Source organism: Camelus bactrianus, chromosome 17, assembly GCF_048773025.1.
Source record: "Camelus bactrianus isolate YW-2024 breed Bactrian camel chromosome 17, ASM4877302v1, whole genome shotgun sequence".
Classification (NCBI taxonomy): domain Eukaryota; kingdom Metazoa; phylum Chordata; class Mammalia; order Artiodactyla; family Camelidae; genus Camelus; species Camelus bactrianus.
In genome coordinates this window covers 47,963,175-47,988,421 of record NC_133555.1, presented here as the reverse complement: position 1 = coordinate 47,988,421, position 25,247 = coordinate 47,963,175, and the positions used below count along the sequence as shown (strand labels likewise).

Sequence of the window (25,247 nt, the reverse complement as noted above, 5' to 3'; positions counted from 1 at the left end):
GAAGGGGCGGTGGCTGCGGGGCACCGTGTTGCCAGTTTTTATGGGCTTGGTGGCTTCATAGTAAGTGGAAGGACCAGTCTAACTAACCTGGGAAAGGGGCTGGGATTCCCAGGGAGTTGGCCATTTCCCACTCTTTGACCTTCTGTGGCCATCCTTGGGGCTGCCGTGGCGCCTGTGGGCGTGTTATTCACTATGCTAATATATTACAATAGACGTATAATGAAGCTCAAGATCTCCTAGAAGTGAAATCTCCCACCATCTTGAGCCCCCAGGCCTACTAGGGGTTGAATCTGCCACCATTTTGATGTTAATTGCTGCATCATTCCTTGAATGACTGTGCCTTGCCCCCTTCCTGTCTCACGAAGTTCAAACCTGTGTTGTTCAAGGGTCAAATTATAAAATTTGTAGGAAAATAAAACACAGAAGAGGGAGTTAGGTCTATAAAATATAAAATTATAGTAATACTCCAGTAGTAAAAGCAGTTTGGTATTAACAGTTATCCAATAGATTAATAAAATATAGTCCACAATTACTTGAAAATAGTGGTTAAGGTTGTATTCAAATAATTAAAGAAAAGTTATATTGGGTAATAAATAATGTGTATACAAATGGCTAGCTTCTTGGGCAAAAAATGAAGTAGAAGCTATATCTCACACCTCACGTCCAAATTACTTCTGGAAGGATGAAAGATTTAAATGAGCAGAGAGGAAAATACAAATATACTAAAAGGTAAGCTATAAACAGAAGAAGGTATTTGCAACACATATAGCAAAAGACTACATTTTTAATACACAGAAAATCTCTTACAAATCAATGAGAAGATGAGCGATAAATATAACACAGGATTTGAACAGTCATTTCATAGAAAAGAAAATATAAATGGCTTTTATTTATTATTTATTTATTTTTTAGAAATATTTATTTATTTATTTATTTATTTAATTTATTTATTTATAGGGGTTTTTTTGGAGGGGTGGTTAGGTTTATTTATTTATCTAATTTATTTTAATGGAGGTCCTGGGGATTGAATTCAGGACCTCGTGCATGCTAAGCACGCACTCTACCAGTGAGCTATACCCTCCCCTGTAAATGGCTTAAAAATATGAAAAGTTGATGAAAAAGTTCTGAGGAATCTGATGTATGCATGATGACTATAGTTAATGAGATTGTATTATATCCTTGAAATTTGCTGAGAGAAAAGTTCTTAAATGTTCTCGCCACACACACAAATATGTATTAACCGAGTTAACTGATGTGTTAACGATGCGGTAATCATTTCCCAGTATATACATTGTACCAAATCATTTCGTTGCTCTCCATAAGTTTACAGTTGTATGTCAATTAAATCTCAGTAAAGCTGGAAAAAATAGGAAAAATTGCTCATGATGACAGAATTTAAGAAACAAAAATGACAATAAAAAGGAAATACTGGTTTTTTTTTTCCTTAAAAATGTTGACAGAGATCTCAGTGTGGTAACAGAAGTGTTCTCCAGAGTGTGAGGAAACATATTGTTTGGAGCATTATAAATTGTGACCACCTCATTTAGGAGTGATTTCATTGGGAACTATAATCCATATCTTATAATAACCTATAATGAAAAAGAATATGAAAAGGAATATATATACATATATAACTGAATCACTATGCTGTACACCAGAAACTAACACAACATTGTAAATTGACTATACTTAGATTAAAAAAAAATTTTTAAAGAGTTATTTCACAATGGTTTCCAAAATTTAAAATATACATGCATTAAACCTGGTCATTCAACATCTTAGGAACTTATACTCAGTACACTTTCACATGGGCAAAGAGACATAGGGACAATTTTTCTTTTATTGCAGCATTGTTTCATGTTGCATAATACTAGAAAAAACCTAAATGTCCATCATAAGAGCATTTGTAAAATAAATAATGGTACATGCATACCATGTACATGGATATACATACATCTGATTCCTCATTCCCTTGGTTTTCTCATCTAATTTATTGGCTTTAAATATGGTGCATGTGTATGGATGTTTCCTGCATTTTATCTGCAGTTCAGTTCTCTCTCCTGAATTCCCTTACCAAATTGCTACTCAGTATCTTCACTTGGATGTCATAATGCATACTCAATATGTCTGAACTCTTGCTCTATGCTCCCCCCCAACACACCTACTGCAAGTCTCACTTCCCTGACAGCCTTCCTCATCTCGGCAGGTGGCAAATTCCATCTTCTGTTCACTCAGGCCAAAAACCTTAGAGTCATCCTCTCTTTCTCTCATAATCAATTTTAAGTTGGTCAAGAAATTATTTTTATTCTACCTTCAAGTTATATCCAGACTCCTACCACTTTTCACCACAGTGGCTGCTATTATCTGGTCTACATCACCATTATTTCTTGCCTGGACTATTGCAATAGCCAGTCATCCTGTTCTCATCAAAGCAAGCAGAATGATTGTTTTAAAACATTAACTCGAATCAAATGTTATTTTTTCTGTTCAGAACTCTGCAGTGAGTCTCATTTCACTCAAAGTAAAAGCCAGAGTCCCTACAGTGACCTGCAAGGACTTCCATGATCTGGTCCCTGTCCATTTGTTTTTTGTTATCATTCCGTGTTACTCATTCTGTTTCTCATTCACCCTCAGCCACCTTCCTTTCTTTGATGCTTCTTGAAAAACTTGTGATCTCCCATCTTACAGCACTTTTCCTCCACCTGCAGTGCTCTTTCCTTGGATAGCTACAGGGCTAACTCCCTGACTTCCTCTAGGTCTTCGCTCAAATGTCCACTTTCAACGCGAGTCACCCTGACCACCTCCTTGCCTTACCTTTTCTTTATTACATGGTACTTACAACCTGTTAAACTGTAGCCTTGATCTGTTTGTCATACTTATTGTAGATTGTCTGTTTCACTGGTTATAATGTAAGCTTTGTCTGTTCTCTTCAGCAATAGATCCCAAGGGTCTAGAATATGTTGAATCAATTAATAAATGAAGCAGCCTGCAAGACAAATAGAAAAACTCAAAGTATGTAACTATTCATGGCAATCTGTAAAACATATATAAATGATATAAACGCTTGTAGATAAAATACCTCTGGAAGACTGTGAAAGAAACCGGTAAAATTGGATGCCTTTGGGAGAAACACTGAGTACTAGGGACGGATAGGGAGGCGCGTTCTACACTTTTTGGAATTTGCACTTATCACTTCTTCAATTAAAGAACAAACTAACTGAAAACTGCAATGCATAGCTGAGCCTTATTCTGGAATTCGAACTTCTTTATAAAGTAAAGAGTCTTTAACTTTTTGAGTTCTTTAGAAAATGTTTAATTGTATTCTTACCAGTAGGTGGCACATACTTCCTGACAAATTCTTAAAGACTCAGACAACAGGTTATTTACAAAACAGAAACAGACTCACAGACGTAGAAAACAAACTTATGATTACCAGTAGGGTAAAGGGGTGGGAAGGAATAAATTGGGAGTTTGAGATTTGCAGGTACTAAATACTATAGATAAAATAAATAAACAAGTTTCTACCATAGAGTACAGGGAACTGTATTCAATACCTTGTAGCAACCAATAATAAAAAAGAATGTGGAAAGGAATATATACATACGCATATATATGTATAACTGAAACATTGTGCTGTACACCAGAAATTGACACATTGTAAATTGACTATACTTCAATAAAAATAAAGTAATTAAATTATGTGACTTCAAAAAAAAAGTTCTTTAGTTCCCCAGACTCGCACAAGTTTACTTTAGCAATATATCACATTGATTTTCCTCAAGAAATTTCCGTAGCTTCAATTGTTTAGTGCTATATCAGCTTTTAGGTGATTTTTCACTGCTTATAAATTCTTAACTCATCTTTATAACATTTGAGTTGCAGGACTGTCTTAAATCTGCAAATGTCAGCCTTAGATGTTCTTTAAATTGACTTAAATTTTCCAATATTTATTGAATTGTATCTGCCTATCTTTTCATCTTTTCTCGTATGAAATAACTTAATAAGTGAAATTTAAATATTCTGTGTACAAAGATATATTTTTGATTATATTTTTTCACTTTTTATGCCAAATAAATTAGTGTCCAGGGACCACATGTAATTTAACACCTCTATTCTTTTTGATGGTAAAGTTTTCAAAAAGAAAGGGGGAGCATGCATTTTATAAATTGTAACGTTTGTAAACATTATAAAAACCTTTTATGGGCAAGCTTTAAAAACAGCATTGGCAAAATTATTGGGCCAGATAATTTTATAGTCATTTTTAACCTAGAGATTCTTTGATTCTGTTTTTCTTTTCAAATTGTAGTTTTTAAAAAACTAAATAAACGTTTTAGAAAAAGTGCTATGTTCAAGTAGAATAATATTTATTGAATGTTTACAGAAAACATTCATCTATTATTTTGTTTAATGCTTATGAAACCTTATGATAATCGTGTTATCCACATTTTACAGGTGAAGAAATTGGGGCACAGAAAGTTTCAAAAACTTGCATGAATGTATCAACTAGCTGCAATAACACCAAAACTAGCTGTAAATGGAATTAATCTTATTACAATAAGAAACTAGACTTTTCAGTTTTTACCACTTCTTTATCATTGCTGTGTTAAAAGGGAATTAACAGTATTCTGATAAAATGTATTAATATTCACTACTTTGTTACATTGGTGGTCTTAACTTTCTGTACTTTTCTAAGTGTGAGATGAATTATATTATAAGTATTACCTTAGTGAATGAAGACTCTGACCCTTTTGGCTATTAATATGCAAAAGTTCTACAATTTTGCTCTTTTCTAAAATACTAATAAAAGAATAATCAGATACCAAAGTGTAAGTAATCTATTGTACAGTGCTCAGATTTAGTTCTAGCTCAACTGCTGAATCGAGTGGATGCTAAAACAAAATTGTAAATTTCAAAGTGAATCTTATTTTCTGTCTCTCTTTAGCCAGGAAAATGTAACAAGAAGAAGAAGTGGTACAAAAGTGCACTCCAAGAAGCGTATCTGCTGTATGGATTTTCTGATGAGCAAAGACTGGAGATGTGCTCCCTCACAAACCAGGGTACATGCATTTTTTATTCCTTACCACCCCCAAAATAAGGATTTATTCAGGGGCATGCTTTCCAAAATACGTTGCCATTAAAAATCTCTTCTCTTCATAGGAAAATAGTATATCTTTGTCCACTGAAAAATCATTTCATATGGATTAATAGTATGTATTTTGCCCTCTTGAAGCTATTTTCAATGACTAAGCACACACTCTGTTTAAATGCTGGGGCTTTAATTAGTGCTTCTGTCATCTTCTTGTTCTTAGTCTTTCTACATAGGTCCCGCTGGTGTATTTCAAAGTGTATATTTCAAAATTAGCAGCTGTGGCTTTTAAAATATACTCCTGGAGCGAAACTTTCCCTTGGATATTTCAGAACAAAGTATTTTTCAAAATATTTTATTTCTGAGTAAATTCAAGGCAAATATAAAAGGTAATAACTTTTTTTTTAATTCGGTGAAAAAATATGATATTTCAGGTCAGTTTCAAAGAAAGTTCTCTTAAATCATAAACATTCTGGTTTATAGATAGCTTTTTAAGTGAATTCATCATCAGATTTACAGTAGGTGTAGCACATTTTTAACTCTTAAAAAGAATATAATAGTTGCATGGAAATGATGATTTTTTGATAAACAAATATATTTAAATTTTTTTTGCTCAGTGATCACAAGAATTTTTTTTTTCTTACGAGGCCCATCTCACTTAATCAACCTAAGTTCTAAACAGATTATTCTGTGGGAGGATCTGATCTGGTGCCGAGTGAATTTTAAAGTAAGAGCGATATTTTTTCCTCCTTTGCAAAACTTTAATATGTATTTTTAAAAACTTATATGTAAAAACATTTTATTTGAGAAAAAGTTTAAATGTTAACCCAGCCATCTAAGTTTCAATTTCAAAGCATATAAGTAGGTTTGAAAAGAGTGGAAAAAGAATGACAAGCAAACTGCTCTGGTAAAGAGACATTTATTGCCACAAATGTGGTTTTATTCCTTGTACTGAAAATACAGTTTCTTTGTTTATTAGCAATAAAGGTTGAACTCCCTTTATTGTCACAAATACAATTTTATTCTCGCATGGACTAGACATTTCTCTTATGTAACCAGCATAAACTTTGAAATATTTAGTTTTTCTAAACAATAGTATTTTGAGCAGGGGAGGGTGTAGCTCAGCAGTAAAGGGCATGCTTAGCGGGCACGAGGTTCTGGGTTCAATCCCCAGTACCTCCATTAAAAAAATTAGTAAATAAATGAAGAAACCAAAAAAATGGTAAAAAAATAAAAAGAAACCTAATTACCCCCCTTCAAAAATTAAATAAAATAAAATTTTAAGAAATTTTAAAAAGCATTAATATTTTGAAGTGATATGGTCTTTGACTTTTAAAAAGCATATTGCAGCCATTTCACACTAGCAGGAACCTGCTTTCTCCAAAAGTCATGGAACTATGTCTCTTGTCACAGTCGTGTGTTGTCGGGCACTTAAGTCCAGGTCCTTTGGCATTCCTGCATACACACACTCTTCACTGTCTCCAAAATAGACAGTTTAATCCTGGGTCTGCTTAGTTTCCAGGGTGACTTTAGGACATACTCAGCTTCTTACTGCGATCAAAGTAGGTTTGCGAGATAATTAACCACTCAGATTATTTTACACAAGGTGAGTTGCTTGGAAGCAAACCATTTATCTCGTCCTGGCAACTTTGAGGATTTCTCTACCCCCAAATTTCTTCTTCCAACCCAGAAATAATTACTACTAATTTTTTGGCCTAAATTCTTTTTTACCCTGTAGAAATTGGCACACTATTACGTTTGATGCAACTCTTTCATTGTTGAAATCTGCAGGGTCAGTAAATGATGTATAAATACAGACCCAGTGATAGTGTAACAGATTCAGCGTCCTGTACACAGGATTGGGTTATCCTGTTTTTGTTGCGTTAACTGTTACTCTACATAAAGTAATTCTCCTGCTGGGTCTAGAAAGCATTTTCTTATATAGGAACATTCATTATAATTGTATTTTTTAAACAAATAGGGTATTATTCACATAATTTTTCTTGATTCAGATCTTGTCCATATTTTGTTAGATTTATGACTAAGTATTTCATTTTGGGGGGTATTAATATAAATGGTAATGTGTTTTCAATTTCAAATTCCACTTGTTCATTGCTGGTAAATAGGAAAGTGATTGAGTTTTGCGTGTTAACTTTGTATCCTGCAACCTGGCTATAGTCACCTGTTTGTTCCAGGAGTATTTTCCTTGATTCTCTTGGATTTTCTACTTAGATGATCATGTCATCTGCAAAGAAAGATAGTATTATTTTTTCCTTCTCAGTTTGTACCTTTCATTTTCTTTTACTGTCTTATTGCATTAGCCCGAAATTCCAGTACAGTGTTGAGAAGAGTGGTGAGGAAAGAACGTCTTTGACTTGTTTCTGATCCCAGGGAGAAAGCTTTGCATTTCTTGCCATTAAGGATGATATTAGCTGTAGGTTTTCTGGAGCTTCGCCTCATCAAATTGAGGAAGTTTCCCCCTATTCCTAGTTTGCTGAGAGTTTTTACCATGAATGAATGGGTGTTGAATTTTGTCAAGTGCTTTGTCTGCTTCTATTAATGTCATGGATTATATTAATTGAACTGATTTTGAATGATGAACCAACCTTGTATACCTGGAATAAATCCCACTTGGTTGTGATATATAATTCTTTACAATGTTAGATTTGATTTGCTAATATTTTGTTGGACTTTTTTCATCTATGTTCATGAAGAATATTGGTTGCTCTGTAGTTTTCTTGTAATGTCTTTATTTGGTTTTGGTATTTCGGGTAATACTGGCTTCACTGAATGAGTTAGGAAGTATACCCTTCCTGGAAGAGTTTATACAGAATGGGTATAATTTCTTCCTTAAATGTTTGGTAGAATTCACCAGTGCCCCTACCTGGGCTTGATGCTTTCTGTTTTAGAAGGTTATTGTATTAATTCAATTTTTAAAAGAGATACAGAAGGCCTCTACAGATTGTCTGTTTCTACTTGTTTGACTTTTGGCAGGTTGTGTTTTTCAAAAAGTTGGTCCATTTCATCTAGGTTACCAAATTTGTTGGCATAGAGTTATTCATAGCATGCATTTATTATCCTTTTAAATAAGGTCTGTGGGATCTTCAGTGATGTCTTCTCTTTCATTTTTGATGTTAGTAATTTATGTTTTCGCTCTTTTCTTAGTTAGCCTGGCTAGAGGTTTATTGATTTTATTGATTTTTCAAAGAAACAGCTTTTTTTTTTTTTAAATGTTTTTATTGAGTTATAGTCATTTTACAATGTTGTGTCAAATTCCAGTGTAGAGCACAATTTTTCGGTTATACACGAACATACATATATTCAGTGTCACATTTTTTTTTCCCCTGTGAGCTACCACAAGATCTTGTATATATTTCCCTGTGCTGTATAGTAGCCAAAACATGGAAGCAGCCTAAATGTCCATCAGCAGATGACTGGATAAAGAAGATGTGGTATATTTATACAATGGAATACTATTCAGCCATAAAAAAGACGACGTAACGCCATTTGCAGCAACATGGCTGTCCCTGGAGAATGTCATTCTAAGTGAAGTAAGCCAGAAAGAGAAAGAAAAAATACCATATGAGATCACTCATTTGTGGAATCTAAAAAAAAAAAAAAATTAACATAAATACAAAACAGAAACAGACTCATAGACATAGAATGCAAACTTGTGGTTGCCAAGGGGACAGGGGGGTGGGAAGGGACAGACTGGGATTTCAAAATTTGTAGATACTGACAGGCATATGCAGAATAGATAATCAAAGAAACAGCTTTTGGTTTTATTTATATTCTCTCTTGACTCTCTGTTTCCAATCTCATTGGTTTGTCCTCTAATTTTTATTTCTTTTCTAATATTTACTTGAGATTTGACTTGCTCTTTTTTCTTGTTTCCTAAGGTGAAAGCTTGGCTTATTGACTTTAGATCTTTATTCTTTCATAATATATGTATTCAGTGCTATAAATACCCCTCTAAACACTGCTTTCACTGCATTTCACAAATGTTGATGAGCTTTATTTTTTTCACTTAGTTCAAAATGTTTTTAAATTTATTTTGAGATTTCTTTTTGATCTATGTGTTATTTAGAATGGTGTTGTTTAAGCTCCAAGTATTTGGGGATTTTTCCAATTATCCTATTTTTGATTTACACTTTGATTCCACTGTGGTCTGAGAGCACACGATTGTAAAATACCTGTTTTTTAATTTGTTAAGGTATGTCTTATGGTCCAGAATGTGGTCTATCATGGTGAGTGTTCCAGGTGAGCCTGGGCACAATGTGACTCTGCTGTTGTTGGATGAAGTAGTCTGTAGATGTCAGTTATATCCAATTGGTTGACGGTGCTGAGTTCAACTGTGTCCTTAGGGATTGTATGCTTGCTGGCTCTGTCCATTTCTGATGGAGGGTGTTAAAGTCTCCAATTATAATAATAGATTGATCTATTTCTCCTTGAGTTCTGTCAATTTTTGCCTTACTTACGTTGACACTCTGTTAGGTGCATTCATGTTAATGACCATTATGTTTTCTTGGAATATTGATCACTTTATCACTATGTAATTTTCCTCTTTTTTACTAATAAAGTTTGTTCTATATTAAATTGATATAGCTACTTCTGCTTTCATTTGGTTAGTGTTAACATAGTATATCTTCCTCTATCCCTTTACCTCTGCCTAAATATGTCTTTATATTTAAAGGGAGCTTTTTTGTACACAGCATATAGCTGGGTCCTGTTTGTTGATTCACTCTGACAATCTCTGTCTTTTAATTGGTGTATTTAGACCATTGATACTTAAAACGATTCTTGATATAGTTGGGTTAATATCTACCATGTTTGTTACTATTTTCTGTTTGCCTTGTTTTTTTGTTCTTGTTTTTTCTTCCACTCTTTTTCTGCTGTTTGTAGTTTTGAGTATTTCGTGTAATTCTGTTTTCTCTCCTTTTTTAGCCTATCAGTTATACTTCCTTTTTAACTTTTTTAGTGGTCTTCCTAGAGTTTGCAATATTCATTTCCAGGTTATCTAAGTCCACTTTCAAAAAACACCATATAACTTCATGAGTACTGCATGTATTTTACATTAACAGAATTTTCCTAATTCCTCCTCTGTCCTATGTATCATTGCTGTCATTCATTATGGATATATATAAAATATATGTATAGTAATTGAATACATTGTTGCTATTATTATTTCAAACAAACTATTTTCTGCTGGGTACATTAAGAATGGAAAAATAAAAGTTTTTATTTTACCTCCACTTAGTCATTATCTGATGGTCTTCCTTTATGTAGACCCAAGTTTCTGTTTTATATCATTTTCCGTTTCTCTTTTAACATTTCTTGCAAGGCAGGACTTCTGGTAAGAAATTCCCTCAATTTTTCTTTGACAAAGTGTGTATTTTAATTTGAAAGATAATTTTACAAGGTACAGAATTCTAATTTGGTAGTTTTTTTTCCTCTCAACCGTTAAATATTTTACTCCTTTCTCCTCTTGCTTGCATGGTTTCTGAGGGGAACTGGATAGAATTCTTCTTTGCCCCTTTATAAATAAGATACTTTTATCCCCACCGGCTTCTTTCAAGAATTTTTATTTTTGATTTTCTGCAATTTAAATGGGACACACCTAAGTGTATTTTGGGGGGGGGTAATTAGATTTGTTTATTTATTTATTTAGATGGAGGGACTGGAGATTGAACCCAGGACCTCGTGCATGCTAAGCACACACTGTACTTCTGAGCATACCCTTCCTCCCAAGTGTAGTTTTTATTGATATTTGCTTGGTGTCCTCTGAGCTTCCTGGAGCTGTGGTTTGGTGTCTGACATTAACTGGGGGGGAAGTTCTCAGTCCTTATTGCTGTAAATATTTCTTCTGTCCCTTTCTGTCTTTCTTTTCCTTCTGGTATTCCCATTATACATATGTTACACTTTTATAGTTGTCCCACAGATCTTGGGTATTCTGTTCAGTTTTTTTTTTCTAGTCTTTTCTTTTTTTTTTCTCTTTGCTTTCCAGTTTTAGAAGTTTCTATTGACATGTCCTCAAGCCCAGTGAGTCTGTCCACAGCTGTGCCCAGTCTGCTGAGGAGCCCAGCAAAGGCGTAGTTTGTTTCTCTTCCAGTGTTTTGGTGTCTAGCGTTTCTTTTTTATTATCTCTTGCAATTTCCAAATCTCTGCTTACATCACCCAGGTGTTCTTGCGTGTTGTCCACTTTTAACGTTAGAGCCCTTAGCATATTAATTGTAGTTGTTTTAACTTCGTAATCTCATGATTCCAACATCTCTGCCATGTCAAAGACTGCTTCTGACACTCGCTCTGTCACTTCCAACTGTGTTTTGCCTTTTAGTATGCCTTGTAATTTTTTGTGGCATGACGTACTAGGTAAAAGGAAGCATGGCAAAGAGGCCTTTAATAGTGCAGTGGTAAGGTGTGTGGGACTGGGGGAGCATTCTGGAGTCCTGTGATTAGGTCTCAGGACTGGGCTTTGAGCTTCACAAATGCTTCTCTTTTTTTTTTTTTTCACCCCCTTAGGTGGTACATGATGGCTCAAGGGGGCTGGAGTTGGGTAGTTCCCTTCCCCCACAGGGAGGGCCACACCAGGCTGGATTTGGGCATTTCCCTTCCCTCAGGTTGGTTTGGTTCTTTAAAAACCCCGGTACATTAGGTTCTGGTAAAAGAGTATCTCTTGAGGCCAGGCCTTGCTCAGAAGAACTGAATGCTCTGGCGTATTTCAAAACGGTTTCTTTTTCCTCCCACTGCCAAAAGCGCAGGGGGATTTCTTTCCCAGTCTTCATTCCTGCAGGTAGACTCACCAAAGTATGTCTCCCTCCCCCACCAACTGGTTCCCCCTGGAGTTTTTCTCTCTCAGCCTTGTTGACACTGAGTCTCCAGCAGTCCAGCCATGACCATCCACGTTTTCCTGCCCTGGTACTGGTTCCTGCAGACGTTTCTGCTCCGGTCAGTGGTGATGCTTTGTATTCACCAGTTTGTCTCTGCAAATTCGGTTTGCCCTGTGAACTCGCTTCTCTGAGGGATCTAAGCAGAGCTATTGATTTTCAGTTTGTTCAGCTGTATACTTGTTATGACAGAGTGGTTTACTTCTGAGTTCTTTACATGTCAGAGTATCCTTTCTGTTTTTAAGAAGATGGTCTCGCTGTCACATTTAAAGAAGCATGTACTGCCAGTTCTTCTGAGGCCGTGAATGGACAAGCTTTAGGAAAAACAGTCAAAGAAGAGAAGCCATTGATTTATATTACTACTTGGACTCTGATATGGTTGTGAATAAAAATTCTGAACATCTGCTGTGGGTCATGAGGCACGGCCACCTCTACCCATTTCGAACTTGTCATTTTCCACCTGCAGCTCCTCTTTTGCACTTCAAAAATATGATGTGGCTATAGCTCAGAAGAGGAGAAAAGGCCCATTTAATGATCAAAATCTACATTTCCTGTTAACTGCTTTTCACTCCGTACGTGAGGGTCCTTACACACAGAGATTTCTGTAGGGAGGAAATTAAACCTTTCTCACTAGGGAGAATTCAGCTCTTAGAAAGTAGTTAATGTTGCTGAAGTTGAACACGGACCCTACTGTTATTAACAGGGAAATCGCCAGTGATTGTTACGTTTTTCAGTATTACGTCAGAATTTTCCTTTGGCATTTGAAATGGGTGGTTCTGTTGCCCTGGGAGATGGTTCTGCCACTTTTAAAAAGTTTCTTGAACAACAATTTGGATATTTCTGTTCCCAGTTCACCTCCCTACTGAGAATTTCACGTAAGCATGACTTATGTTTTGAGGGAAAACATACATTTCTATTCTATTATCATTAATCATTAACTGTCAGTACTTAATCAGGGTCCTTTGGATCCAATTTTAGTTTTTAAGTTTCTTTTTGTGCAGTTTTAAGTATCTGTACAGATGGTATTTCATTGTGATTTTTTTTTTTTTTTTGCTATTATCAGAGGTCTTCAAAAGAATAAGGAGAAAAAAAATTTTTTTGATAGAACAAAATTATTCTATCTTGTAATTACTATCAGGTTTCACTGGGCCCTTTAATAAATCTAAAATGTATTATGGAATTTCAGTGATCTAATTTTTTTCTTCTACCTTGCATTATTTTGCTATTTTATCATTACTCATCAGTTATTCCCAACTGTGTTTAAAAGAATAAAATAATTATTTAAATGGAAGAATGAAGGAATCACTTAAAAAGCTGATACAATAGTGGAATGAATTATCACTGAACTATTTCCTAGTAGTATAAGGATTAAGGTCTCTCTTTTTTTCTCTGTCTCTCTCACATGCACACACCAATTAGCTAAAATGTAAGAGAACATTGTTAGTGTCTGTCATCTACCAGGCATTGTTTTAGAGCTTTACTATGTAGATTATATTATTGAAATCTCACAGTATACCAATATACTGCTCCTTGTTTATCAATAAAGAAACTGAAGGTCTGAGAACACACAGTATTTTACACCTCGCACTGCCTAGTACCTTATACCATGTATATGTTCTACTGTATTTTAATTAATAAATTATATTAATATGTTCAGGTACAACGTGTCTTTCAGATCCATATAATATTTTGAATAGAATATATGTACATATACTACATATAAAAAAACTGAGCACCTGCTGCATATGAAAAATAGTCCCTGTCTTTAAGGCACACACCCTGGTCTTGCAGAGTGCTTAGACAGACATAGAAGTAACCATAATACAAGGAAGAAAGTTCTGTGCCCTAAGACTGTGGATTTGTAAGACAGGTGGGTATTACTCCTAATTGGAAGAATCATCTGTGGAAGGAGATGGTCTGGTACATTCACCAGAAGGGAGAAAGTGTACTCCAGAAGAAAGGATTATTTCAAACACGCAGCTAAACACAGGGCAAGAGGGCAGTTTACATGCGGCCAGACGGTCGTAGGTATGCATGTAACAACCTGCTTCTCTGCATTTCTGGATTTTCCGGAAATAATTTTTTTTACGGCAAAATTTTCTTTACATATCTATTGTGAACTATACTACTATGCTGATGAATTAAATCTCTGTATTTTTCTTTAATGTTAATAGAACTTTACTATTAATGTCCATAGCACTTTCCATTTTTCATTCCCACAATACTAAGGTTTCTAAAACATATCTATGAATGAATATTTACATATAATCTATTCAATTACAGAATTCCATATTGAACATTTTTTAAAATATCCATAGTTATGCCAATAATTTTTACTAATACACACACATATGCTTTTGCACATGTCAAAATGATATCTCAAAATAATTTTCTTTTTTTTCAATTGAGGTATAGTCAGTTTACAATATTGTGTCAACTTCTGGTGTACAGCACAGTACTTCAGTCATATAGGAACATATGTATGTTCGTTTTCATATTCTTTTTCACTGTAACCTACTACAAGTTATTGAATATATTTCCTTGTGCTATACAGTATAAACCTGTTTATCTATTTTATATATACCAGTCAGTATCTGCAAATCTTGAACTCCCAGATTATCCCTTCCCACCCGCCTCCCCCTGGCAAGCACAAGTCTGTGTTCTATGTCTGTAAATCTGCTTCTGTTTTATATGTAAGTTCATTTGTCTTTTTTTTTTTTTAAGATTCCACATATGAGTGATACCATATGGTATTTTTCTTTCTCTTTCTGGCTTGCTTCACTTAGAATGACATTCTCCAGGATCATCCGTGTTGCTGCAGATGACATTATTTTAGCATTTTTTATGGCCGAGTAGTATTCCATTGTATAAATATACCACTACTTCTTTATCCAGTCATCTGTTGTTGGACATTTAGATTAGAATAATTTTATATATGGTTGACCCTTGAACAACGTAAGTTTGAACTGCATGACTCCGCTTATACACAGATTTCAATGAATTCATAATAAGTATATGGAAATATTTTTGGAGATTTGCGACAGTTTGAAAAAACATCGCAGATGAACTTCATAGCCTAGAAATATTGAAAAAATTAAGAGAAAGGTATGTCATGAATGATTAAAATATATGTAGATACTAGTCAATTTTACCATTCACTACCATAAAATCCATACAAATCTATAGTAAAGAGTTAAATTTTATCAAAATGTATGCAAACACAGATTGTACATGGTTCCATTCAGAGTCGAGAGAAATGTAAACAAAGGTAAAGATGCAGTATTAAATCATAATTGCATAAAATTAACTGTAGTACATACTGTTGTACTATAATAATTCCATAGCCATCTGCTGTTGGCTGTTGTGAGTTCACGTTTAGTGAGTATCCACTTAAAATGCTGTGACCCTGATCACCTCTGCATGAACAGTTCATCTCTCCAGTGAGTTGCGCATGGCAATAGAATGTTCTCACGTATTTTGCATCGTGTTTAGTGCAATACCATTAACCTTGAGCAATGCTGTGGACCCACAAGGTGCCACTAGTGATGCTGGAAGTGCTCCCGAGAAGCAGAGTCATGACATGACGAGGAAAAGTTGAATTGCTTGATATGTACCGTAGATTGAGGTCTGCAGCTGAAGATGCCACCATTGCTTGCACGAAAACCTTGCACTTTTAATCTCGCGTCGAAAACTCAGCCTTAATGTGAATGCAGGGTTGCTATCACAAAGACACACGTGTGGACTCCAATATACTCCCAAGAAAAAGCAAGGTCATTATTTGACAACTTAAAGCAAAAAGAAGATGAGGAATCCAAAGCTGGAGAATTTAATGCCATCAAAGGATGATTTGGTAATTTTAGAAAGAGGTTTGGCTTAAGAAATGTCACGATAACAGGAAAAACAGCTTCTGCTGACCAAGAGGCAGGAGACAAGTTCCCAGACACCATTAAGAAAGTCACTGAAGAGAAAGGATATCTGCCTGAAAAGGTTTTTTTTTTTTAATGCAAACAAAGTGCCCTGTTCTGGGAAAAAAAAATGCCACAAAGGACATTTGTTAGTAAGAAAGAGAAACCAGCACCAGGATTTAAGACAGGAAGCGACAGGCTAACTCTTTGGTTTTGTGCAAATGCAGTCGGGTTTATGGTCAGGAGTGCCCTCATCCATAAAGCTGCTAACCCCCAAAGCCTGGAAGGGAGAAGATAAACACCAGCTGCCAGTCTTATGGTTGGACAACAAGAAGCCTTTTTCTGGACTGGCTTCATCAGTGCTCTGTCCCTTAAGTCAGGAAGCTCCTTGCCAGTAGGGGACTGCCTTTTAAAGCTCTTTTAATACTAGACAGTGCCCTTGGCCACCCAGAACCCCATGAATTCAACACCGAAGGTGTCAGAGTGGTCTGCTTGCCCCCAAACACAGCGTCTCTGATTCAGTCTCTAGAGCAGGGGTCAGAGGACCTTCAAGGCTCATTACACATGGTACTCTATGGAAGGGATTGCTAATGCTGTGGAGGAGAATCCTGGTAGACAGAACATCATGGAAGACTGAAGGGATTATGCCATTGACGATGCCATTGTTACTAGAAAAGCCCTGAAAGCCATCAAGCCCCAAACAGTAAATTCCTGCTGGAGAAAACTGTTACCAGATGTTGTGCATGACTTCACAGGATTCACGACAGAGCCAGTCAAGGAAATCATGAAAGTGACTGTGAATATGGCCAAAATAAAGGAAGGGGTGTGAAGATTCAAGATATGAATCTTGGAGAAATTTAAGAGCTAATAGACACCACGCCAGAGGAATTAACAGATGAGTGCTTCTAAACCAGCGCCAGATGATGAGGAAGAAGAAGTGGAGGGAGCAGTGCCAGTAACAGACTGACATTAGACAGTCTGGTAGAAGGGTTCTAAATATTCAAGTCTGCTTCTGACTTCTTTTATGACACGGATCCTTCTGTGATACAGGCACTGAAACTAAAGTAAACAGTGGAAAAACAAGGTACCGTAGAGAAACTTTTTTGGAGAAACAAAGAAGCAAAAAAGAAAAGTCAGACAGAAAGTAAGATGAATATTTGCAAAGCTACATGTAGTGTGCCCGTCTCCCCGTCTCCCCTTCCACCCCCTCCACCTCGTCTGTCTCTAGCACCCCTGAGACAGCAAGACCACTCCTTCTCCTCCTCCCCCTCCACCTACTCAGCTTGAAGACGGCGAGGATGAAGACCTTTATGATGACCCACTTCTACTTAATGAATAGCGAAGAATCACCATGCCGGACAGTCAGTAAGCTTATCTGTTGTGTATTATGGGAGTGTCTTCATGTAAGTCAAATAACTGCATGGGGCTTTTTGTGGCAGCATCGTTGTCATCAGCATCCTGTAGAACACTGTGTGCAAGACCCGTGTTGAAGTCTGTGTAAGCATATCCTTAGGGAGGCACAGGGTGAGTGATACTTACATGAAATTCATCCTGTGTTAGCTTTCTTACTGTTTTACAACTTTGCTTTCAAAGAATTACATTGCCCTACAGTACATCTCTGTCTCTCATAATTGGAGAAACTGTATCAGCCAATCATCACAGGTGAGTGGTTTTTAAAAACTTTAACAGCGTTTCCCGGACTGTCTTATAAAATGCCTGTCGTACTGTGTGCCCTAAAAATTTGATAATGATGCATTCTTCAGTGTGTAGGCTGGGCTCCCGTGACGCAATCCTGCCCGTTACCCTGGGCCTCCATAAAGCAGTCCTGTAGCTGCTGCTTTATTATCAGCGTGTGAATCATTATACCTATAAATAAACATGAATTTCTTTTTCACATTATCTTTTCATTTTTGCTGTCTAGTGTTAGTAATACATGTAACATCTACAGTGTTTAGATCATAGAAGACAATACTGACGTAGGTCCTGACAGACCTTGTAAACAGATCATGTAAACTTACAGCATTGGTATATACAGTGGAGTACTATAAATGTTTTTTCTCTTTCTTATGATTTACTTAATACATTTTCTTTTCTCTCGCTTACTTTATTGTAAGAATACAGTATACATATAACCTGCAAAATGTGTGTTAATCGACAGTTTATGTTATTGGTAAGGTTTCCAGTTAACAGGAAGCTACTGGTAGTTGAGTTTTAGGGGAGTCAAAAGTTATCCATGAATTTTTGACTGCACAAGGGGTCCACGCTCTTAACCCTGACGTTGTTCAGGTCAGCTTTGTTCTGTTTGATTATAGTCTTCATTCTTGCTGAGTCTTTCTCTGAGTTACTATTGGCAGCTCCCAGGGCCCCAGAGGAGGCTGCAGACATAAGGACAGTTAGGGACCTGTAGTTAGATGGACGTGCCCCGCTGCACCACTTTGGGCTATCGAGTGAGGGTGGAGTACACACCTTGCAAGACGGTCGTGAGCATTAAATAAGATATTGTCCCTGTAAAGTCTTTATTCCATGTCTGGCATGTAGCAGATGTGCAAATAGAGGTGGCTGAGATTGAATTCCAGACCCTTTATGCTCCAGATCACACAAGCTGACCAGAATGTAGAAATGAGATACGCTGGATGCTCACTTGAGGACATCCAACCCGCCAATCAGATTTAAAGGAGGAGGTTTATCAAATAAGGATATGAATCCCTGATGTTCTTACTTTTGGATCACTTTGTTGTACTCAACTCTGGGAGCCGAGTTTGTTGGCATTTTGATCGAAAGAACCACTGAAGACACATCTCACAGCAGGAACAAGTAGAGAATTCTAATTGCGTCACGTTGCGTTTACTTGGGCAGGAGTGTAGGCGCTTTTCTGAAGCAGCTCTACTTTATTATCTTACAGACAAATCCAAAGCAGATGGCAGAGTTGCTGTGGTGGCCAAGAAAAGGGTAAGATCGTGCTTTATTGAATAAGGTATACAGACTTCAAATTCAGTTTGATTAATACTGTGTTTAAAAGAAAATCAAATTAATATTTAAAACCAAAATGATACATCAATCTTTTCTTGCAAATGTTAGTGTGGTTGACACTAGAAATGTAATATTTATGGTTACTTACATCACTGTTACAGAATTATCAGATGTCAGAACAATAGAAAATTTGAACTTAACAAATAAATAGTTGTTTTCATTCGAATTACATTTCATGTACATATTTTCATATAGTAAAGTATTTTGTATACTGTGTTACTGTAATGCGGGCAAACAATCTTCATGGAAAATTCAAATAATTAAAAGTCACAGCTTAGTATGGACTTTACTGTAAAGTTAAACATCAGACATTTGTATGACTCTTTCATGAAAGTTTGTAAAGTCAATAGCATTTTAAAGAGACGCTTAAAATTTAACGTGTCATTCCGTATATTGTACGCAGAGAGACGTTTCACTGTACTTACCGTCAAAACCGTGACGGGGATAAGATGAACCTTGACGGTTCTCTCAAGTGACAATATTCCTAACAGGACACCACTGAAAAGGGAAGGAGTCAGTGCTTAAAACAAATTCTTCTGGACAGATGCTATACTGGTGTCATAAGAAGAAGAATCGTGGGAGAAAGGGAGGCCTGTCCTGTGGCTCTTCCTGTGCCGAGGGGCGGGGTGGGGCTGGAGTGGGCCCACGGAAGGGCGAGTGGGATGTGGGCACTCGGGAAGAGGATGCTGAGCGCGGACCGGCAGGTGAACAGGCAGCGAGCTGAGCATCGTTTCGTGTTCTGCATGTGTGTATTTCGTGAGTCCTTTAAAAATCAGATTTTGTTTTCTCCTTTTACTTTTGGCCTCTAAAAGGAATCTGGACTTTTCTCTGGCTGTGTTGATGCACCTTTGCAGAGAGGAATTCAGTAGCATAGAAGACAAGGTTGTCCTTTAAAAGGAAGGGGATAGGACTTGTGCGTCTGTCTGACGATCTAGGCAGGAGTGCGTGAAGCAGTGCAGGGCTGTCAGTGTGGATGGAATTGTTTATTTCAGTCTCTGCGAAAGGATATTTAGCATAAAAATTATGACGATGGTAACTAACATTTCTATGTATCGCTTTATTTTTACTAGTGATTTTCAGCAAAGGCAGTGCCATCTCTAGGACGGTGCTGTTCACAGTGTGGCCCATGGTCCAGAGCTGGTCTGTAAACTGTTGGTCTGCAGTGAGATAAGAGCAGAAACTGAGAGGAACCACTCAGAAATTGGGCTGCTAATTTGACAGAGTCGTTCTTGTCCACTGAGTTTGATAAAATGGAACATATATTTTGTATGTCTTTGTTTTTTATTTCATTTTTTTCCTAGTAACTTTTTTTTTTAAATAATAGAGTATATATCTTGGACAGATTGGAGGGTGGGCAACTGGTCCTTTCCCCCAGATACTGTGAGAGGCACTGCCCTATGAGTTGTTCTAGGAATTTGTGGAAGCGTTTTGGGGTAAGGTAATTTGGGGGAATACAGGCATTTTATTGGACAGAAGCTAAGGACACTAGATACCTTGCAGTGCATGGAACAGGACTGAATAACAAAAAATGTCCAACATTTGTCCTTTTGAATGTCCTGCTGGATTCAACAAACTACAAATACAATCGTATAGTGATTTAATATTTAAAAAAATACTGAACTATATAATACATTAGGCAAAAAGCCAAGGAATTTAGAAGACTTATTATGGAGAAGAAAGCTGAAATGGAATAAACATACTGTTCTTGAAATTATTGAATAATTTACTTATTTTCTACTCAATGCATTGTACCATTTTCAACCATATATTTAGCTGTTAGAAGTGCAATTACTGAGAAACCAAGGAAAACATTTACAAATACGTAAAAGGAAATTTGAGATGCCTTTTAATAGTCTTAAAATAAAATATGATTAATTTAACAGACACATGGAATATATTGATTGCATTTAATTTTAAAAGATAAACATTTAGAAATATTTTATAGTATTGCTACCCTTTATATTTTTAAAATATTTTAGGATGATGATAAGAAATCTATGTTAAAAACATTACATATTGAAGTTATTTTTGGATAGCTTGTTATTTTCCTGTCTTACTCTGATACTGTCCTCGAAAGTCTACCTTAAAATTCTTTATTGTTGCTTCTTTTCCACATTGTTGCTTCTTTTTCCAATTTATCAAGATACTCTTCCTCACCTATTGGAAGTTATGGTCAAGTCCTTTTCAAGTACTGGAGGCTGTGTGTACGCACCGATATGTTGTATGATTTCAAGAAAGGAGCTGTATTTTTCTGTGAATTTTGTTAGCCAGTCACCCTACAGTCAAATCCCAGTCATAGCACAGAGAATTATTTCTCCCTCCTGGGAGTTACTTTGCCAAGTTCATTTGGGAGAATATCATTCTTCTCATTTTCTACATTCAGTCTGTAATTTACCTTGGAATATTATTTCTTTCATTTAAGATTAATCTCTTCTCTCTCAACATATGCACTAATGCCTGACCTTTTACTGGAAGTGTGTCTCTTCTTGTGTCCACCACTGCTTCTGCTGGTACTTTGTCCCACAGATCCTGTGCAGCATGACTTTGACGCTCCTGGTTCACTTGGATCACGACCAGGATGACTGACATTTGTCTGATGGCTCATGTCCTCAAATGGAGTTGCTCCCAAGCATATACATATAAAAATACATGTTGGGGGAGGGCGTAGCTTAGTGGTGGAGCGCATGCCTAGCAGGCGCAAGGTCCTGGGTTCTGTCCCGAGTACCGCCATTAAAAAATTACAGAAATAAACTTAATCCCTCCCCAAATAAAAAACCCCCCAAAAAAGTCATTTTATTTATTTTAAGTATATTTTCTTTTACTTCTTGTTTATATGACTCTTACAGTTTTTTGAAATTATTCATGCAACCAGATGTATTAATTAGAATAAAGACTACGATCATAGAACAGGGAGAGTCCAAACTGCAGTGTGTCAGACGAGATGGAAGTTCATCTCTTCATCACATGCATGACCGAAGGTGGGCAAGCAATCCAGGGCGGGAGGAGGCCTTGCCCCGCAAGATCATTCAGAGTCCCAAGTTCCTCTGTCTTACTGTTATGCCAGCCCCTAGGGTGTGGTCCTCTCCTGTAAGGTCAGAACTTGACTGCATCTGCACATCCGCCTTCTGGCCCATGGGAAGCAGTAACGTAGAAAAGGAGTGCAAATGAGCTGCTGAGTGAGAAAGCACGAAGCCGCTCATTCCACTGGCCAAGTTTAGTAACGTGGCCAGACCCCGGAGCAAAGGGAAGGAGCAGAACGCAGCTGCTCAGCGGGCCAGGGCACAGGGAAGGTTTTCAAAGAGGTTGCCGATAAGAGGGCTGAGGGCTGAGGCTTTGCTCAAAGGAGGAAGCTCCGGAGCCTGGATCCTCGGTTACAAGTTAGTGCCCTAAGAGTTTCATTTCAAGATAGGGAACGATAAGTTTCAAAGTATTTGTTACAAAAGGGGGTCATTAGGTGTGGTATGACTGAGAAGCACTAACATACCGCCTCATCTGACCCCGACAATACCAGTGAGAAACGGATTACCATAGTGGTTCTCACAAGGACACCACCCCAGACATACCCAGTGACAAAGTGGGTGTCAGAGCCAGGTGGGCGTGCAGTTCTGCTGGTCCACATCCCACAGCTCCCTTTGACAGTTCTCTGGCTTTCCAAGTCACTTCTTTGAGGTACGAAATCACTTTCTTGTATCTTTTTTTAGTATCTAAATCACTTTGTATATTTGACTCTTAAATAATCTTGAACTTCATGCTTATGAATGGGCACAGTCTTAGCTTTAAAACAATACTTCATTTGTATAGTACTTTCAGATTACTGAGCGTTTCCACAAAGCATCGTCTTTCTCTTCAGACCCTTGGGAGGGAAGCAGAGTAAACATTTTCATCACTGTCTTACAAAGGAGATCATTTATGTTTAGAGAAGTTGCCAGAGCCACACTGCACTCCTTAGGTACTTTTATTTAATCTGAATTAGTTTTCCTTGGTTCCTGTTAAAATATTAGAGAGCTAGCCCCATTAGAGTTTGAGTGAGTTGAGCTTAAGAAGGTAGCTTTTATTTTTCTGTTCATTTTGGATCTGTGGATACTGAACACAGTATTTTTTAAAGACAGAAGTATTTTATATAAAACACTATAGATGGACCAAAACAAGCTCTTGGTATGAAAGAAAAAGATAATAATATTAGTGTGATGTATGAAATGTCTGCTAAGTGCTGGGCATTACGCGTAAGTTATTTTCACTCCCACAACATTCAAGAGATATTCATTATTATCTCTGGTTCACGAATAAAGCAAGTAAGTGTAGGGAAGTTCACCCCTGCCCAAAACAGAGTGTAACGATGGAATGTGAGGAAGTGTAATTGCCTCCACACCCTTTCATCCTGGGCTGCAAATCTTAATAGTCCGCATTTTATTTATTTATATAAATACTTACTTATTTATATAAACACATTTGTGTAGGCACATGTATAAATGTTTTGTGATTGTTGTGTTTTTACAGCAATGAGATCTTACTATGTACGCTATTCTATAGATTTGACTCCATAGACTAACAGATACAGATCTGTTGTTAACCTTTTGCATAGCATCCCGTAGCAGACAGATCACAGTTAAAGTCAACCAGTGCTGTATTGATGAGCAAGTTGCAGGTGTGGTTTGGTACGGCTACAGGAAGTGCTTTAGCGAACATCCTTGTACAAATGTCCTTCAATACTGATGGCATTATTTTATAGGATAGACTCGCGAAGTGAAATTGTAGATCGAAGCTAGCCCCAGTGTCACCTGCCTCCCTTGAGTGGTGGGAGGACCCTGGGGAATAAGTTGTTAAAGTTATGAGTCCGTCTTTGCCAAGTGGTAGTAGCAGTTGCTGCCACCTCTTTGAACCAAGACGTAAGAGTGTTGCCACCTTGGACATCTTCCCTAAGTGCCTACCAAGAACGGGCTTCCAGGGTCAAGTGTGATGCTCTTCGTCAAGCCTGTGCCACTCCGGTGGCCACGCTCTTTGACCCCTTCAGCTGCGTGGCTACCTGTTGAGAGAGGTGAATAGTCCAGGTGTCCCCGCCTGGCCACTCTGACAGCAGTGACAGCAGTCAGGAGGAAGGAGACTTGAGTAAGTCACACTAACCTCCCTGAGTCCCACCTGATGAAAAGAAGAGGAAGATGTAGGCCACATCTAAGTCCCTTCCTGCTCGAATATTCCGTGAAGTGTAGAACGTTTACGACAGTAAGTACTTTCAGAATGTCAGAGGACTTGTGCAGACCAGAGTAAATCTCCAAGTCCAATGGCTCTGGAAATAGAGAAATAGAAATAAATAAATAAAGTATAAGACAGTAGGGTCTCAGGAGGACAGGCGGAGGAGCTAACGTGTTGCCCGTTACGGATTCTGGGAAGTGTTATACATAGAGTCAGGAAACAGCATCGCGTGGTGGAAAGAGTACAGGCTTAAGAATGAGTCAGATCTGCCTTCAAGAGCCAGTTCTGTTACCTAGTTGTGACTTCAGGCAAGTTTGCACCTCATTGACCTAATCTCTGAGTTGACAACAATAATAATTACCTTGTCTGATTGCTGTGAAGGTTAGTATGAAAAGCAGTGATAGTACATGTAGTTACTGGGTTTCAAAGGTGCTTACTTAATAAATGCTGATACTTTTCTCCCTAACTTCTCCTTAGAAAGAAGTAGAAAGTAAGGATTTAAGAATATTTAAAATTCTCAGACTTATAATAGTATCTTACTTCTATTAGATAAAGATTATTTATGTCTTTTTTTTTAATGTAGGTCCCACATTTTAATCATGATTCAATTTTTTTCAAAGTAATATAATAACATATTTGGAGGACAAATTTTAAAAACCATCCAAAATCCATCACCTTAATTAAACCAATTTTTATTAATTTAATGCATTGGTTTAAGTCATTTCTGTATACATTTGTCTATTTGTATAGTTTTAATCACCGAGTAATACGCCATTAATGTTTTCATTTATATAATACATCACAAACCTTTTCCATATCTTGTGGTTTTTATAACTTTTAAGAAATTTTTTTAAAAGTAAAGTAGCATTGTGAGAAAAAAAATTAAAGATACAAATAAGTCCTTTCCCAGCTGTAATTTCAGTCCTAAAAGAAATAACAGTTAATTTTTTATGCATTTTTTCTGTGTGTATAAATATATGTATTATATGTAAAATGTTTATGAATAGACAAAGTATAACGTTTATAAGTACATATACTTTATTAACATAAGTGGAATGAATTAAACTCCACTGTTTTCCCTCAGTAATACATTGTGGACATCTTTCCAAGTCAGAGACCCACCAGTATCTTAAGAGTCTGCATGGCGTTTTA

The 25,247-nt window shown here is 36.8% G+C and overlaps 1 protein-coding gene across 3 annotated transcripts in view; it reads left to right on the top strand.

The window, feature by feature from the left end:
• ZCWPW2 (zinc finger CW-type and PWWP domain containing 2) overlaps positions 1–25,247 on the top strand; it is a 114,635-nt gene that overhangs the window by 66,461 nt on the left and 22,927 nt on the right. For all 3 annotated transcript variants that reach the window (XM_074345369.1, XM_045520111.2, XM_045520109.2), the window contains 2 exons: positions 4,943–5,057; positions 18,778–18,824. In XM_074345369.1, coding sequence (XP_074201470.1) covers positions 4,943–5,057; positions 18,778–18,824 — 162 coding nt within the window. The remainder of the gene's footprint in view (positions 1–4,942; positions 5,058–18,777; positions 18,825–25,247) is intronic.